Consider the following 16,249-nt stretch of genomic DNA (forward strand, 5'->3'; position numbering starts at 1 on the left):
ATCACAATGACCAGAATGTTCTTTACATTGCTTCAAAATTAAGCTTGGAATGATTACCCAGACATGAGACTTGCCAATAAATCACATTTTATAAAAAAGGGTTGTTTTTTTTTTAAAGTCCATGTGTGTAACGTTACCAAGATATAATTCTCTAGGAAGAGAATTCCTATTTTATTTATTTATTATTATTTTTTTTTGCAAACAATTTTAGAGGCGGGGTGTTAAACTGATTGAAATTTCACAAGATTGACGTTATTGCTTAAAGTGCTTGAATTGGTTACATTAAAAAAAATTAAGGTACAGATTATTCTTAAATAAAAACTAAACCTTTTCAGCAACAAAATCAAATGAATGCCACACAAATACAGTAACTATTTTGGTTACAAAGAAATGGAGGCCAAAAAATAAATTAACGTAATACTGGAAAACAGAAATTTAATTAGGCAGAAAAGTAGGAAATAATTTTCCCTGACCCATGCCATTTACATGAGTTAATCACAATAGTGCTAATAAATGCCTTGACCATATAATAGCAAATGAGGGCAAAACATTTAGTGCACGATATTTTAATACACGTGAATATACAAAGTTGATCAAAATGCAATGTTTAAAGATAAAATCCATCTGTAATAAAGCTACACTCCAATATCTAAAATAAGTCCTAAGCTCCAGTTAGAACATAGTTCATTGTTAGGCATGCCCATGAAATTAAGCATATCCATGAAAATAAATGCATAGGGACCATTCCTGTCATTTTTTTTTTTTCCCATTTCATCTGAAATCCAAAATATGCCAGGCTGTAAAACCAAATACGACTGCCTGCCAATTTAAGCCAACATCCTCTTGTGTTGTTCCTTGGCTCTCTGAGAACCAGTCCACTTCATGCTGCCCTGGAATGGAAAATGTATCCATGTAGTAGGACCGGATGTCATTCATTTTGCCAAAACTGGCTTTTAAACAAATGCCTTTAAGCCAACTGTACCATAATCTAGATGCTCAGCTAGAAAGTAACCAATAAAGCAAATGTGTCCTGTCTTTTTTAAGTGGAAAACACTGTGACTTCTTTTAAAACCCGCAGCAGTTAAAAGAAATACAGCAGGCCTACTCACTCCTGCCAGAAAATGACACACAAAACCCCTGCCATTTGAGGGAATATTGCTGAGCCTTTGTGCTGGGAATATTGCTGAGCCTTTGTGCTATCGTTGACCTCAGAATGGTCTCACACATCTCACACCGTTCTCTGCTTTACACAATGAATGAGGGATGAAAAATAATGTGTTTGCCTGCTACTGTCTTTAGGTAAAGTGAAATGATTTGGGGGAAATGTAGCTGCCTAGTGTTTCATTTACCGAAGAGAAAGAAATGACCAGATAGCTCTACAGCTTAAAAATCTGATAGAGTAGCAGTGGATGAGTGTGTTTTGGTCTTTCTCCAATCTTCTCTTCATGCATCACACAATCATTTTAATGCCTTTGCATTATCTTCCATACTTGTTTTTTTTTTTTTTTTCTAACCTCTATCCAGGAATACTGAATTTTAACTGATCCTTTCAATGTCTTCTGTTTAGTCACTAGGGAAAATTCTTTACACACATAATAATAAAAATAATAATAATAATAATAATAATGGAAATGCACTGAATCTACAACTTAGCATTTAGATATTTACTTCTGTAGGCTTCCAATCGAAACTTTTGTTTTCTAATAAATTAGCTTCAAGAGTCATTTCAAAGATAATTTTAATAGTTTTTCTTATGAATCAGTTCCAAATATATTAGATATGAACCATTTTCTTTTTTTTAAACTTTGCAACCTGTGGTCAGATACATGGGTAAGATATAGTACAAACAGTTTCTTCTATCAGTCATCTCCAATTGCAAAGTGTCTCCTTAAAAACAGAATAAATACTCACCTTCCAGGTAAGTGATTACTGCATATGTTTCATGGAGGAAAAAAAAAAAGACAAAATGTTTATAAATATGAATTTGCCTCTAAACAAGGCAAGGTATATTTTCGTCACTTGTATAAAACAATAACATGAAGATCACCCTGTTTTTGTCTTCTCCAGTGAAAAGTAGAACATTTCACTTCAAGCATGAACAAATGAAGCGTCGGCATGCTTATTTAGGTTCTGAGCAATAAACAGTTCAAGATATCTCAAAGACAAGAAATCCAGTTTTCATCTAGATAAAGTGCTATGCTCTTGTTACAAAATGGCCACCAACATTTTCGATTTCAATTTTAGTTCACATTATTCCAAACATCTGCATGTTCGTTCGCTGATTTATTAGGTAACAAAATAATATGTTCACAGTATATTAGAGTGAATGGAAGTCGACTGACTTCCCACAGGAAGCCAAGATCTATGACTCAGAGTGTTTGTAAGAATCCAAAAACCAGCTAACAGCAAAACACCAAATTGACCCTTTTAATAAAAGGTACCAATACTTAAATGATCTAATAAATACATATATAACAAAAGTGAACAAGGTAAAAGTAACTACAGTGAGATGAGGTTCTTCCACAAAAAAACCAAAAAAAAAAAAAAACCGTCTCGTCAAGCATTCTAGGAGTCTGAGCCAAAGAAACGCCACCGTTTGGTTCGCCCCTCCGCCCACCCACTCACACTTCCTGTGACCCCCCTTCATGCCCAGCTAACTCCGGTTATCCCTGTAGGGAAGGTTCCATGGTGGCCCCGTGGCCCACCCGCGCCTCAGTCAACAGGCTGAAGCGTGAACAGGTGGACCTAGGCGGTGAGGGCCCAGTGCCTGTGTCCTTCCTGACAGAGAAGGATGGGTGCTGACTGGGGGACGACAGCTGTGCCGGGGGGCAGTCCCCGTGGCATCTCAGCCCCGCGACCACAGGCTGCACAACACCCAGCTGGGGGGACGCCTTGGGATAGCTTAGCGGGGCCAGAGACAGGACAGATGCAACGCACAGGACCTCACGGGAGGGGACGGTCACTACAAACGAACAGCAGAGGGTTCTTTTCCTGACACGTGGTTTTGGTAGAAAGATAAGAAAAGTAACTTTTCACTTGTCCACACAAGCCTCCGTCTCCTGCCCCTGCCTGCCCTGAGCCCCCCACCTTCTGGGCCTCGGCGATTCTTCAGGCTGGGTGAGCCCAGCCCGGGCACAGCTTCTCCTCACCCCGTCTCCACCTGGAGGAGGACCTCAGTGCTGAGGTTACTCACTTTTAAAACGTTCTCACTTGCACAGACGTAAAGCTGGAGTTGCGGCCCTGAAAGGCGAACATCTACCTAACTCTTCTTCTGTCCTTCTGTCAGACAGGAGGCAGGGCGGCTACAACAGGGGAGCAGAGCTTCCAGGGACACGTGAAAGGAATGCATGGAGACGCCATCCCGGGAGGCCCTCGGGACGTGGACTGTACATTCGCGGGACACGTCACTCTGATTCAGCCAGACACAGCCAGTGGTGGAACATTCACCCGATCCTAAAATTAGCAACTGTTACTCATACGCATCTTACTACGATCTGATTGCAGTTAAACTCTACCTCAGACTAAAATAAAACCACAAGTAGTGCTGCTTGTAAAAAAAAAAAAAAAAACAAAAAACAAAAAACCAAAGGGAGAGAAAGTCTAACACAGCCAGACCACTGGACTTGGCATAACACCACTGGTGGGCCGCTGGGGAGGAAAGTCTGCGGGGAAACCAGGTGAGAGGGCTTTGAACACCCTGCCCCATATGGAATTAGTCCCGCAGCTCTTCAGGTTATTCTCTTGACTGGTAGAATAAAATATATCCAGATTCTGAATTTTTTGATATATCCGATGTCAGGCCATAGAATTCTTCAATAGCTTGGGCATCTATTTTCTGCAACAGAAGAGAGACGAAACAATACAACTGTTTAACGTGATGACTGAGGGAAGGAAGGCAAAACGAATTGGGATGAACAATCAGATGTAAGACACGCTGTTCTAAAATGACAACTGGGAACTTCCGACAGCGAATGGGTAATTCCGCAGATTTGACAAAGGGGCACGATGACATAAATCGTGAGGAAAGCCACCCTTCCATCTATCAGGCCACCACGCGTGGGCCCTCTCTGAAGCAGCCAGCGCTCTGTCTTCCAAATGGTGTGTGGGACGGGGGGGACGAGGGGGGGCAGGGGACGAGGTGGCGGGGGCTTGGGAATAACCCTAATTCTGTTAGATCATCAAAGTTCATTGCCTTTAGTGTCACCCTAGGAGCTAAAGTGGACCTTGTCCGAGTGTGGAATTCTCTCCAGCTAGTACTGCTTTACCACAAAATCAATATATGGAGCACTTGAGTGCGATATAAAGATTTGTAGGTCCCACAGACTGAAAAAAGTGTTGGTTTTTTTACAATCAATATGAGGAAAATGTGGTATAATGAAAGAATCTGAATAGAATCTTTTATTTATTACTTGGTTTGTACTAGAGAGGGCTTCAGGTGCACTGGAAAATGGGACTCAATAAAAATGTGATTTCTGGGCAGCCCCGGTGGCACAGCAGTTTAGTACCAGGTCCTGCAGCCCAGGGGATGATCCTGGAGACCCTGGATCGAGTCCCATGTCAGGCTCTCTGTATGATGCCTGCTTCTCCCTCTGCATGTGTCTCTGACTCTCTCTCTCTGTCTCTATAAATAAATAAAAAATCTTTAAAAAAAAAATAAATAAATACAAATAAAAATGTGATTTCAGAGATCCCACATCTATAGCTGGTCAGTTAACAAGAGCACGGTATGAATAAGCCCCCACATCACACTCCTTCCTCCCTTTCCACAGAGAACGAAGAGCAGCAAAATCTAGTTTTGAGAGAAACGTAAGTTGTTTTCAAGCCAGATTATGGGAAAACCGCCCTATGTTAGGAAATGCCCACACATACACAAGCCCCAAAATACAGTCTGCGCACGCCCCCGCCCCACTGTAGAGTCCCGTGCATACCAACCTCTACAATGTCATCATCAAACAAAAGCCAGAAGCCGTGACTCTTCACAATGGTAATATAATGCCCACGATTAGGACCACTGGAAAAGAACAAACAAGTCATCGAGTTAACGTTTACCTCTTTAGAAAACTACGCAGCTCTCTATAAGCAGGGATTTGCTAGAACAAACTAGGACAGAGAACGGGTACAGGTCACACCCGCTTCTGCTTGGCCACAACTTATGGAGGAAGACCCACGTGGCGGTGCTGTGCTGAACACAAGGGACTGTTTTGCAAGGATGCAAAAGCATCGGTCTTCTAAAGACCCACAGTCCAATGGTTCTGGAAAGCAGATATTCAAACTCAACAGATAAAAACGAATAATTCCTGTACACCTACTCTGTGCCAGACCAAAAAAAAAAAAGCAGTGAAGAAAACAAAGTCCCCACTTTCTCGGGTTAAGGGTTGGATGGGCAATGACTAAACGAAAAGATATGTCAAGGGGTGATGAGTGCCATGAAGGATAAAGCCAGAGTAACCGCATGGTGAGTGACGGAGGGAAGTGTTGACAGAGGCCTCTCTGCTAACATGAGATCTGAGCAGAAGGAAATTTCCCCAAGAGACGCGGGTGATAGTGAGAAGCCGGGGACTATGTGACGGAAGTTTTGGGAACAGGGAATGGCCAAGTGCAAAGGTCTTGGGCGTGGGGAGAGAGGAGGGGGTTCCTGGTGTGCTCACGGAACAGCAAGGAAGCCAGAGCCCAGTGAGCCAGGGAGAGGGGAGGGAGGAGGCCCCATGGGCGCCGCGGCATGGGGTCGCGTAGTTAAAACTGTGGACTCTGCAGTGGGCCAGCCAGGAAGACACCGGGGCATTTTGAGGAGCGGCATCATCAGAGTTTTAGAAGTACGTCAGACCATAATGTATATGAACAAGTCCTAAAATGGAAAGGTATGTATCACACAATATGGGGGGAAAAAAAGCAGAATTAGACTGCTGTTACCGTGTGGCTAGATTTGCACAACAGAGGGGCTTTAACCCTAAATCTAAAGTCCGGTTTTGTTTTTTCGGTGTACCATCATTAAAGTTCAAAAGCTGGATTTGCCTCGGCTTGCTTTCTTTTCCAGTAATCTCGACATCCAACACGGGACTCGAACTCACAACCCCAAGATCAAGAGTCTCACGCCCCACCAACCAAGTCAGCCAGATGCCCATGTGCTTTTTTTAAACACAGGATGACCCACACGATCTGCTCCTGCCTCCTTTCTCCCAGGTCATCCAGCTGTTCTTCCCCCACCCCTCCACCATCACCCCCCCCACCACCCCTGCCCCACCGGTTGGCTGTTTTCACACGCCGCTTCTTCACGTCTCGGCCTTTGCCCTTGCTGGCCTCTGCCTGAAGTACTTCGCAAGCCGGGCATTCCTGGCCCACTCCACCCCCCAGGCCTCAGCCCACATGTCACCTCGGCAGCTACTCCCTCCCCGCCGATCACCTCCCCTGAAGAGGTGCCTCCTCGTTCATTCCTCACAGCCTTCACCAACCTCACAAGTTATCTCCCGGTGGGTCTGGTTTTGGTGCGGACAGGCCGGGGTGTTTCCTTATGACCTACCTTTCCCACTGGACCCTCAGCTTCATGAGGACAGGGCTCGTGGTCACGGACATACCCGCAGACCCTGCCACAAACCTAAGACACAAGTGTTCAAAGAATAACTCGCAGTAGGAATGCGTGAATGGGACTGTGCACCTGCTGCACCTGTGGGCCAGGAGGTCGCGGCACGGATGAGGAAGGGCTCAGCTCCCCGACCTCTGGGCTTCCCAGTGCCCACAGCCAAAGGCCACATGGGGCCCGCGTGCACGGCCGGCCCTGCTCCATGGGGGAGGACAATCCCACCTCTGGTGGGGAAGATTTCATGAAGGCCAGGTAGTAGTAGCATGAGTGAGTTGACGCCAGGGCTCCTCCGACCCCCGACACCAGGATTGCTCTGACCCCTGCCCCCCTTATGGAAACTGTTCCAGAATCCAGGCTCCACTCGTCCTGCAGGTCCCCCTGACAGTGTCCACCTCATCCTCTCCAGCGGCCCAGCGGTTAGTCCCCCCCACCCCAGATATCCCTACTGAAACCCCCCTGTGCCCTACACATCTGAGCACTTGTGTCCGCACTGCCTGCTCGCAGCAGCCCCCGAGCCCCCTCGGCCACATGGCCCCCAGGTCCCAGGCTCCGCCAGCCCGGACCTCCTTCCCCCTCCTGCTGAGGGCTCCCACCCAGCGTTCACAGCCAGTGTCCAGATCACCAGGCTCCTGTGTGCTTGCCGGCAGGACCCTTGCTCGGGGACAAACAGGAAGCAGGCTTATTACTGACCGACACCCAGGATCCCTAGAATGTGGGAAAGCATCCTGTGACTTCAAGTCACCCTGCAGGGGGCAAAACACGAGGTGCTGCGGAGGCGAAGCTGCGTTTCTGACCGTGTGGGGGGAGAAGTCAGTCAGTCCCCTCCTCCGAGGGCAACCACGTGCCCTCCCGTCAAGACATGTGCACCGAAATCCAGTCCACATAGACGGAGAAGAAAACATGCCTGCTGGGGGACGTGCCCCACCCCAGACCCCCGGCGGGCGGGGGGAGAACACGAACCCGTCCCAGCTGAGCAAAGGATGGCAAACAGGTGCATGTCAGCGGACTTTTCCACGCTTGTATCTATAGCTATGGGATAAAAAAATATATAGATATCTGCTCAAAAGGACTTTCAGCCAAACACACCACATCTCCATAACTAGGACCTTCTTCTCTCTTGCTCTCTTTCTTCTGATGGGGTAAACGCTGAACACCACACAAAGAATATTTGTACCAGCACATTTTAGATTTTTCTCGCAATGACAAAGAAGAGCTTGGATGACATTGTTAAAAGGGGCCGGCATCGCGGAGTCCCGCGGCCCAGGGAAAGGTGCAGCTGGGGCCGGGCCCCGCCCCCCGCCTGCCCTCACCTGCCACAGTGAACCACCACGGCCACCAGGTCGTACATGCGGTCCAGGTTCACGGCGTCGCTGGAAGTGTTGAAGAGCCGGAGCTCCAGCGGGAAGACCACCCGGTAGGACAGCTTGGTGTACCTGTGGAGCTGCTCCATGTACTTGAACCGCTTCAGGTGCAGGGCCAAGATCATGGGCAGCTTCTTCACTCTCATCCTGAGAAACCACGAAACAGAACATCAGCCGTCCCCAGCGGCCTTCGGGGGTCAGACACGCTGCGGCCACACGGATGGAGGGCAGGCCGGGGTCTCCCGGACCTCGAGCCAGCAAACAGCCAAACCACTTGCAGGAGTCCAAGCACGCTTGCTTACACACACTGGCCTAACCTACTTTGCTCGGCTAACTGGGGCACAGCCAGCGAGAGCCAAGTGCGACAGCAGGTCTCTGTTTCTGTTTGGTCAAATGAGACAGTCTTGAATCGTCGGAGCGCTAAAAATGTGACGGCCGGTAGCTCTCCCTTACTGCCTGGTGCCTTCCAGAAAAGGAACGATATTTGGACGGCTCCACCTCCCTCCACCCCACCTGGAGACAGCGGAGAGGACAGGTGGCAGCTTTTGAGAAAAAAAAAAAAAAAAAAGATGCGAGCCCCTTGTACGCCTCATTCAGAGGAGGGAGGCGCTTAGGGCCACCTTTCCCCAACCGGCTTGCTGGAGCACTCGAGGCTGGGGTTCCGCGGCCACCTATTTTGAGGCTCCTCCCTGCACACTGGCAAACTGGAGGTTTTGAGAGATCCTTCCGGAAAGGAACTGTTCCTTCTTGTTTGATGCAGCCTTTCCCAAACTCACATGAACACAGAAAGCATTTTTCACCAGGTGACCATTAATATTTCTCAGTTTTAAAAAAAAAATCACAAAAACATTTTATGTAGATGATTCTGCTAGCATAGAGGAACTTCGGTCACCTTCCATCCTGAGTCAGCGTCAATGCTGCCCAGCTTATATACATTTTCAATGCATGTTATTTGAAAAGGGCAAATTTTAAAAGACTACTGTTCAGGCATCTATGGAGGTAAAACCCCAATTGTAAAAATAAGCAATATGAAAAAAAAATAATAAGCAATATGACAACATCAGCAGAAACCTAAGAATCAGGATGTCTGAGTGGCTCAGTGGTCGAGTGTCTGCCTTTGGCTCAGGGCATGATCCCGGTCCCGGGATCGAGTCCCACATCGGGCTCCCTGCATGGAGCCTGCTTCTCCCTCTGCCTGTGTCTCTGCCTCTCTGTGTCTCTCATGAATAAATAAAGTCTTAAGGAAAAGAAACCTAAGAATCGTGGGGAACCCCACATTTCACAGGAACACAGAATACTCGAACCCATAAAACCTCCAGGGCTGAGCAGTACGCACCTCCATCCCACGCGGGAAGGGCCGGCTGGCCTTGGGCAGAGGCTAAGGACCGGGAGCAGAAACGAGCTGCCCTGATCACTCACGAAAGCCTATCACCTCCATTCCCATCTGGCAGGATGACTAACCTTTCATAAGCTCTGATGCAGCAAGGAAAGACGTGCGCGTCAAGTCGGGGGAAAGAGCGGAGGAGGTTGGGCAGAGAAATTATTTCCACCTCAGCTCTAGACCCCTGAAGGTTTCAGACAGCAGTAATGAGCTTCTGCGAGTTATTTTTAATATTCCACAACCGTGGGCAGGGCAAGCTTAACTCACAGTGAGGCCTCATGGGATAATTAACATGTCAAGTTTCTTGACTTCTGGGGCAGATAACAGAGAATCCCTGATTATCTATCGCACACTGTCCAGGGGCTGTAAGCGGCTGCTGGTAGTAAAAGGACAGGCAACCATGGATCCTCTATCAGTTCAGAACGTGATGCTTTCTTATCACCTATCCATATAACTGATGTGTTATTGATTTCCTCGTGTTTCCATATTAAATGATTAACTTCTTTAAACTCTTGTGTCTCTGGATAGGAAGTTCCGATACTTAGGCAATATCAACATTACTAGAGATCTACTATGGGTTATAATGCTAAGCTCTTTTTTTTTATAACTTGCCTTTCATCCCAAGGGGATAGTAATTCTATATGATCACCACTCGTTCACCCCACACAGGATCTGGCACATGGCACACAATAAACATTTGCTGAATGAAGGAATGAATGAGCAAATGATCCAACAATCACGCAAATGGACAAGGCTCCAAGGGAGGCATTCTTTCCCTGGTTTCTCCAGGGAGGAAGGCAATTGACTTCTCCAAAGCTACTTGGCCACGAGCCCACGGAACTGGGATTCAAAAATCAGACACGGTTCCTTCCCTCAACACAAAGCCACCCCCTGGGCTAAATCCTTTACGCACCTTTTCTGGGCCTCCTGTTTGCTGCAGCATGTTTCACAATAGTATTTTTGTTCACTACACAGGGTTTCTGTGTTGCTGAAATCCCTGCAGAGAAAAATATTTTCAGCTCAGAAAACAGTCCAAAATGTACGTGGCGTACCACGTTTTAAACCCTTTATTACACCTAGGGCCATTTTTAAGTGGACGTGGGGAAAGAAGTAATGAGAAAAGATCTTTCTGATGAGTGGCTGCTATGACTGCCATTGGACAGCGTCTGCTGCCCTGGGTTAGGAGTTCACCACTGGAGATTTTCGAGGAGAACTATATTTCACGGGACCACAGACAAATATAAATCAAGGTTTCCAAATGATTCAGAAAAAAAAAAAAATCTCAAGGTTCAACAAAACTACCTGTAACCTGGAGATTACAAATTAGAAGAGATAAATACTATTATAAACGCCCATCGTTACACTGAAAGGTCCCCAGAAAAGTCAATCACGTAAAATGCAAGGCGATATTATCGTGTAATGAAAAACGGTGTATCTCAGGTGGTCTACATTTTCAAAGAGCACAAAGGTAAAGATAATGAAATTTAAATCATATACAACTGCCCTTAGATTGAACTAAGAAAATCCCTAATTACGGGAAGGAGATGCCCGCTTCCTACAATGCCCCGCTCCCCGGCACCCCCTGCACTTCGGCTCCTTTTGAGAACAAACGCCACTGCAGTGTTATATCTGTAGCCACCCCTATCAGGAGGTTTTACTGCACCACTTATAGTTTTCATTTTTTAAATGTCATGGCTTCTCATTCTTTTCTGGTCATTGAGATCCTACTTAACATTCCTGTGGTACTGCTTCAAAGGCTAAGAACATCCAGAATATAATAATACCCTAGAGTCCTGAAAAAGCCTGTGATATTTCTTTATTCACAGGGAGTGTCCTAGCACCAGAATGATCAGATTTTATTAAACAGAAAATGTTATTTACATGCTGTTATTGACTCACACACTTGAACAGAGCTTATCGGAAGAAAACCCGGATTGCTCGTTCATTCACTATGCAAATGTTTATCAACACTACTCTGGCCTTGGTGTTGGGGGCTCGCAGAAGCACCTGCCCTCACGCTGCCCCCCAGGCCACTGGACACGCACAAGTGAGCCATTTACAACAGGCAGTGTTCAGTGTAGGTTAAAAAAATATCATTCCACACAATTCTCCCACTGATACCCCCCCCCCCCCCGGCAGTTCCCCAGGACACTTAGGAATGCAATCCAGATACCCTGCCATGGCCAACAGGCCCTCCGTCCTCAGACCCGACTGTTCTTCTGACCTCAGCTCCTACCCTATCCCATCACTGGCCTTCAGCCATCCTGGCTTCTACAGGTGCTGCTTCCCTAAACAGCTCCTTTCCAGATGCTTCTGTGGCTGGCTCCATTCATTGTTCAGAGCTCAGCATAAATGTCACCTCTTGGGAGAAGATTCCTCTGCCCACCTTCTGCAAATCCACTCAGCTTCTATCCTGCTTGCTGTCTTGTTTTCTTCTGAGCACTTAGCAAGTATTTGAAACCATCTTCCTATTTATTTGATTACCTGCCTCCCCTCTCTGTGTCCATCTCACTCACTGCCACATCCCCAGCATGCAGAACAGGCGCGATGCAGGACGGCACTCCATCCGTTGGCTGGGTGAGGACAGAAGCACGCATATAAAGTCCAGGGGAAAGCACAGAGGAAGGAGAGATGAACCTGAACTGGGGTAATGCAAGTCATTTCCAAGGGATGAGGATGAAGTCAGGTTCTCGAAGAGGGAAGGTATGCCAGGAGGGAAGGTGTGTCCAGGACCCCAGACACAGGGGCCGCAGCAGCAGAGGCACATGGAGGCAAGGGACAGGGTGGGCCTCGGAAGCTCTATAATTCCACTAACCGATCTTAGCAAGGAAGAGACATAATCAGACAGTGCTTTTGAGGAACACCTTGTCCGACAGCACTGTGGAGGAAGGATTGGAAGGCTGAGAGGCAAGAAAACAATTTAGAAGGCAATTACACTCTACTCTCAGATCTCGGGTGCTTGGTGCGTAAGAGAGGCTCAGACTCAGCTGAATGAACGCAGGCTAACTCTGGAAATAACGGATGTGAACACTTTTCTTGGCCTACACAGGATTGGGGTGGAACTGGTGCGTGGGGGGCAGGGAAAGGGGGAGGAGAGTTTGGGTGATGATGGAGATTCACATCGTTGGGATGTCTACCGCAGATCTAACTCTTTATCCAGCTCAAGAGCCAGGATAATCAAGGCTAGCGGAGCAGTGAATAAGAAATTAAATACTTTCTACTCTTGTTTTTCAAATAAAGTTTCCTGAAGTATTGGCAGACCCAGATAGGTGGAAATACAGCAGAAGTTAGTACTTCATGAGCAGGCCCCATTTACAAATGACCACCCTCCTGCCCCGCCCCAGCTGGCCAGGGGCTCACGCTACGAGAGAGACACAGTAATGCTTCCAGGGCACCTGTGGACTGAGAACTGGAAAATGAGGCTAGCTTAGGAAAGGCGCTGACCCCAGCGGGTAACTCAGAGGGAGAGCAGGTCTGTCTGTACAGATGCTGACCAGCTGCTGGAATAAAAGCAGGCAACAAAGGTTGAGGAAACCTTTCAAGGAGAAAGTCAAAGAGGAGGGAGTGAGTACAGAGGCCTCTCTGAGGCTCAGGAATAATGACCAAAGCACAAAGTTGCAGGAAAGCACAAAACTGTATTTCTTTAAAAAAGAGTCATAGGAACAGTCAAACGTCATTCAGAAATATACTCCGGGAATAAATCTAGTAAGAAGTAGACGTCTTAACAAAGGAAATTATGAAACCTTATAAAAGTGTATACAAGGAAATTTGAAAAACTGAAGAAAGACTTTCTGGGTGGAAAGACTATTGTAAAGACAGCTTGTGTGTGTCCAAGGTAACGTCCATGTTTGATACATTTTTTTATTACAATCGTAACTTTTCCACTCAGCACAATAGATCAGAAATTGATTTTTATTTTCAATTGTTTAAAGATTTTATTTATTTGAGAGACAGACAGAGAGAGCATGTGCACAGGGGGATGGGGAGAGGGGCAGAGGGAGCTGAACTAGCAGACGCCTCACTGAGTGGGGAGCCGGACTCGGGGACTCAGGACCACGACCTGAACGGAAGGCAGATGCTTAACCACCCGAGCCACACGGCTGCTCCCAGTAATTGATTAAAAAAAAAAAAAATCTCAAGCAATGCTTCTCGATAACTGTCATGTCATGATCCACATAACAAATGGCATCGTGGAGAAGGCAAACTGATGTGGCTGTTCCTCCAGCTTGCCCTGGAGCCCTGGCAGCTCCAGGCTCGGCGCGGCCTCCCAGGAGTGCAGGGGGATCAACACACACCTGTAACCTATTTCCTATGGCACACCAGTTGGGAAGCTTTGTTCTAAGGATGACATCAGCAGTTCTCCTGGCTGCCCATTAGAATTCCCTGGGGAGCTTTCAAAAACCATCTCAACGCCTAATCCCTGCCTCTGGCCCCCACTCAATTACATCAGAAGCTCTCCAGGTAGAACAGGTGGTTCCAATATGCTTGGAAGGCTGAGAGCGTAAAGCTTCCCAGGTGGCTCTCGCAGGCTTGGAAGTCTGAGAGCCGCTGTTCCCAGCGCTTTGTAACCTTAACATGCATTTGAATCACCTGGAGATCTTGTCTGAATGCAGATTCTGGTTCATTCATTCATTCATTCATTCATTCATTCATTCAACCTAAGATGCTGTTCCAATGAGCTCCCAGGTGATACCGATGGTTGTTAGCCCAAGGACCACTGCCTGAGCAGCAAAGATCTAGAGCAGTGGATCTCAAACTCTGGTAGTGTTAGAATCACCTAGAAAATTAATTAAAAATAGAGGCCCAGGCTTACGGAGGTTGGATACAGCCAGGGCCAAATTATGGAAACAGCTCAAGTGTCCCTCCATAGATGAATGGATAAAGAAGGCGTGTGTGTGTGTATTATCTAGCTGTAAATATTATTCACCCATAAAAAAAAGAATGAAATCTGCCATTGCCAACAACATGGATGGACCTATAATGCTAAGCGAAATGTCAGAGAAAGACAAATACCATTATGATTTCACCCATATGCAGAATTTAGGAAACAAAAACAAAGGGAGAAAAAGGAAGAAATATCAAGAAACAGACTCTAGTAATTACAGAGAACACACTGATGGTTCCCAGAGGGGAGGTGTGTGGAGGGGAGGGATGAAATAGGTACAGGGATTAAGAGTATATCGGGATCCCTGGGCGGCTCAGGGGTTTAGCACCTGCTTTCGACTCAGGGTGTGATCCTGGAGTCCCGAGATCAAGTCCCACGTCAGGCTCCCTGCACGGAGGCTGCTTCTCCCTCTGCCTCTGTCTCTGCCCCTCTCTCTTTCATCAATAAATAGAATGTTTAAAAAAAAAAAGAGGGGATCCCTGGGTGGCGCAGCGGTTTAGCGCCTGCCTTTGGCCCAGGGCGCGATCCTGGAGACCCGGGATCGAATCCCACGTCGGGCTCCCGGTGCATGCAGCCTGCTTCTCCCTCTGCCTGTGTCTCTGCCTCTCTCTCTCTCACTGTGTGCCTATCATAAATAAATAAAATAAAAAAAAAAAAAAAAAAAAGAGTATATCCACCATGATGAGTGCTGAGTAACGACGTGTAGAATTGTTAAATCACTATATCGTAAACCTGAAACTAATATAACACTGCATGTTAACTATACCGGAATTAAAATTAAAACCTTAAAAAAAAAAAAAAAAACAGACACCCAAGCTGACTGAAGTTGAATAGAAACTAGGCCCCTATTTTGTCAACTTCTCCAAAGTGAGTTTCTCACAGACACCAAAATGTAAGAACCACTGATTCGAATATTAAAGAAGATGGAAAAAAGAAATCCATGAGACATGTCAAATATTAGAAAATACTATATATCAATAATAATCAAACACAGATCAGAGAAATAGAACAGAGAAATCAATAAATGAGCACGTGGCACTGGATGGCTGGCGGGGATGCGTACAAACTCAGTATAGAGAAGCTTCTCAGGGGTACCTGGCTGGCTCAGTCAGTAGAGTGCTTGGGGTTGTGAGTTTGAGCCCCACGCTGGGTGTCAAGATTTTTAAAATAAAGGAGGTTTCTCAAAATAAGTAGAAAAGGAACTCATTTTAGAGAAGATACATTTTTAAAATAGAGCTAAGGGAGAATGAATAGCTATGTCCCTCCCAGCTGACCTCCCCAGTGCTGGGAGAACAGGTGTTTTCTACTCAAGGAAGACAGGGGAAGGAGAAGTGGTTTCCTGGAGCTTAAAGAGGTTTCTGTGAAGGAGCCACAGGGAGGGGCTGAGGCACGAAGTGAAAGGCAAAAAATACCCAAAAGGCCATGGAAGGATAATTAAGATAAACTTCCACGTATATGAAGTTTTTGCCTGAGGCCATCCCTGAACTTTTCAAAAAAAGGAAAAACAGTCTCGGTACTCACGATACAGTTGGCTCACCCTGCCTCAGACATGGTGCCGAGGTCGGCGGTGCCAGGGTTCGAGTTCCGTTACGTTAAGGATTTAACGGTTTCTAGAGATCTGCACCCTGAGTTTAACCACTATTTATTTCATCATTCCTCTGGGACCAAAGCAGGGAAAACATACTGTTAATTGGTCATCTGGAAGGAGGTGGCAGGGACCTCAAATCCTACAATGCAAATCCTACAATTTTAGCTTGATTTTTGGCTTCTTTTTGGTCATCAGAATGAAAGAAAGAGAATGTATGACATGGCAGGAGAGATGCAGATGGTAAGAAGAAAATTCATAGTTCTGATTTGAAAACCAGACCCTTAAAGAATGCAAACCAAACGGAACCATGGAAGGGGCCCAAAACCATTCTTCCTCTTTTGTCTCAGGTGGAAAACGCTAAGGGACCAGCTGGCATCATTGATTCCCTGGGCCCTTCTCAGGCACTGGCACTTCTTTCTTTTGGGATAGGTTAGAAAGCTGCCACTGCTCCCAGGCC

The 16,249-nt window shown here is 46.5% G+C and overlaps 1 protein-coding gene across 4 annotated transcripts in view; it reads right to left on the reverse strand.

The window, feature by feature from the left end:
• Window positions 1-409: 409 nt before the first annotated feature.
• Window positions 410-16,249, reverse strand: part of USP46 (ubiquitin specific peptidase 46) — a 59,846-nt gene continuing 44,006 nt past the window's right edge. For all 4 annotated transcript variants that reach the window (XM_041725675.1, XM_041725679.1, XM_041725676.1 and 1 more), the window contains 4 exons: window positions 10,233-10,316; window positions 7,888-8,085; window positions 4,933-5,011; window positions 410-3,835 (listed from right to left, as the gene is read on the reverse strand). In XM_041725675.1, the coding sequence (XP_041581609.1) occupies window positions 3,734-3,835; window positions 4,933-5,011; window positions 7,888-8,085; window positions 10,233-10,316 (463 nt within the window). In that variant the 3' untranslated portion in view covers window positions 410-3,733. The remainder of the gene's footprint in view (window positions 3,836-4,932; window positions 5,012-7,887; window positions 8,086-10,232; window positions 10,317-16,249) is intronic.

The sequence above is a fragment of the Vulpes lagopus genome, chromosome 12, assembly GCF_018345385.1.
Source record: "Vulpes lagopus strain Blue_001 chromosome 12, ASM1834538v1, whole genome shotgun sequence".
Lineage (NCBI taxonomy): Eukaryota > Metazoa > Chordata > Mammalia > Carnivora > Canidae > Vulpes > Vulpes lagopus.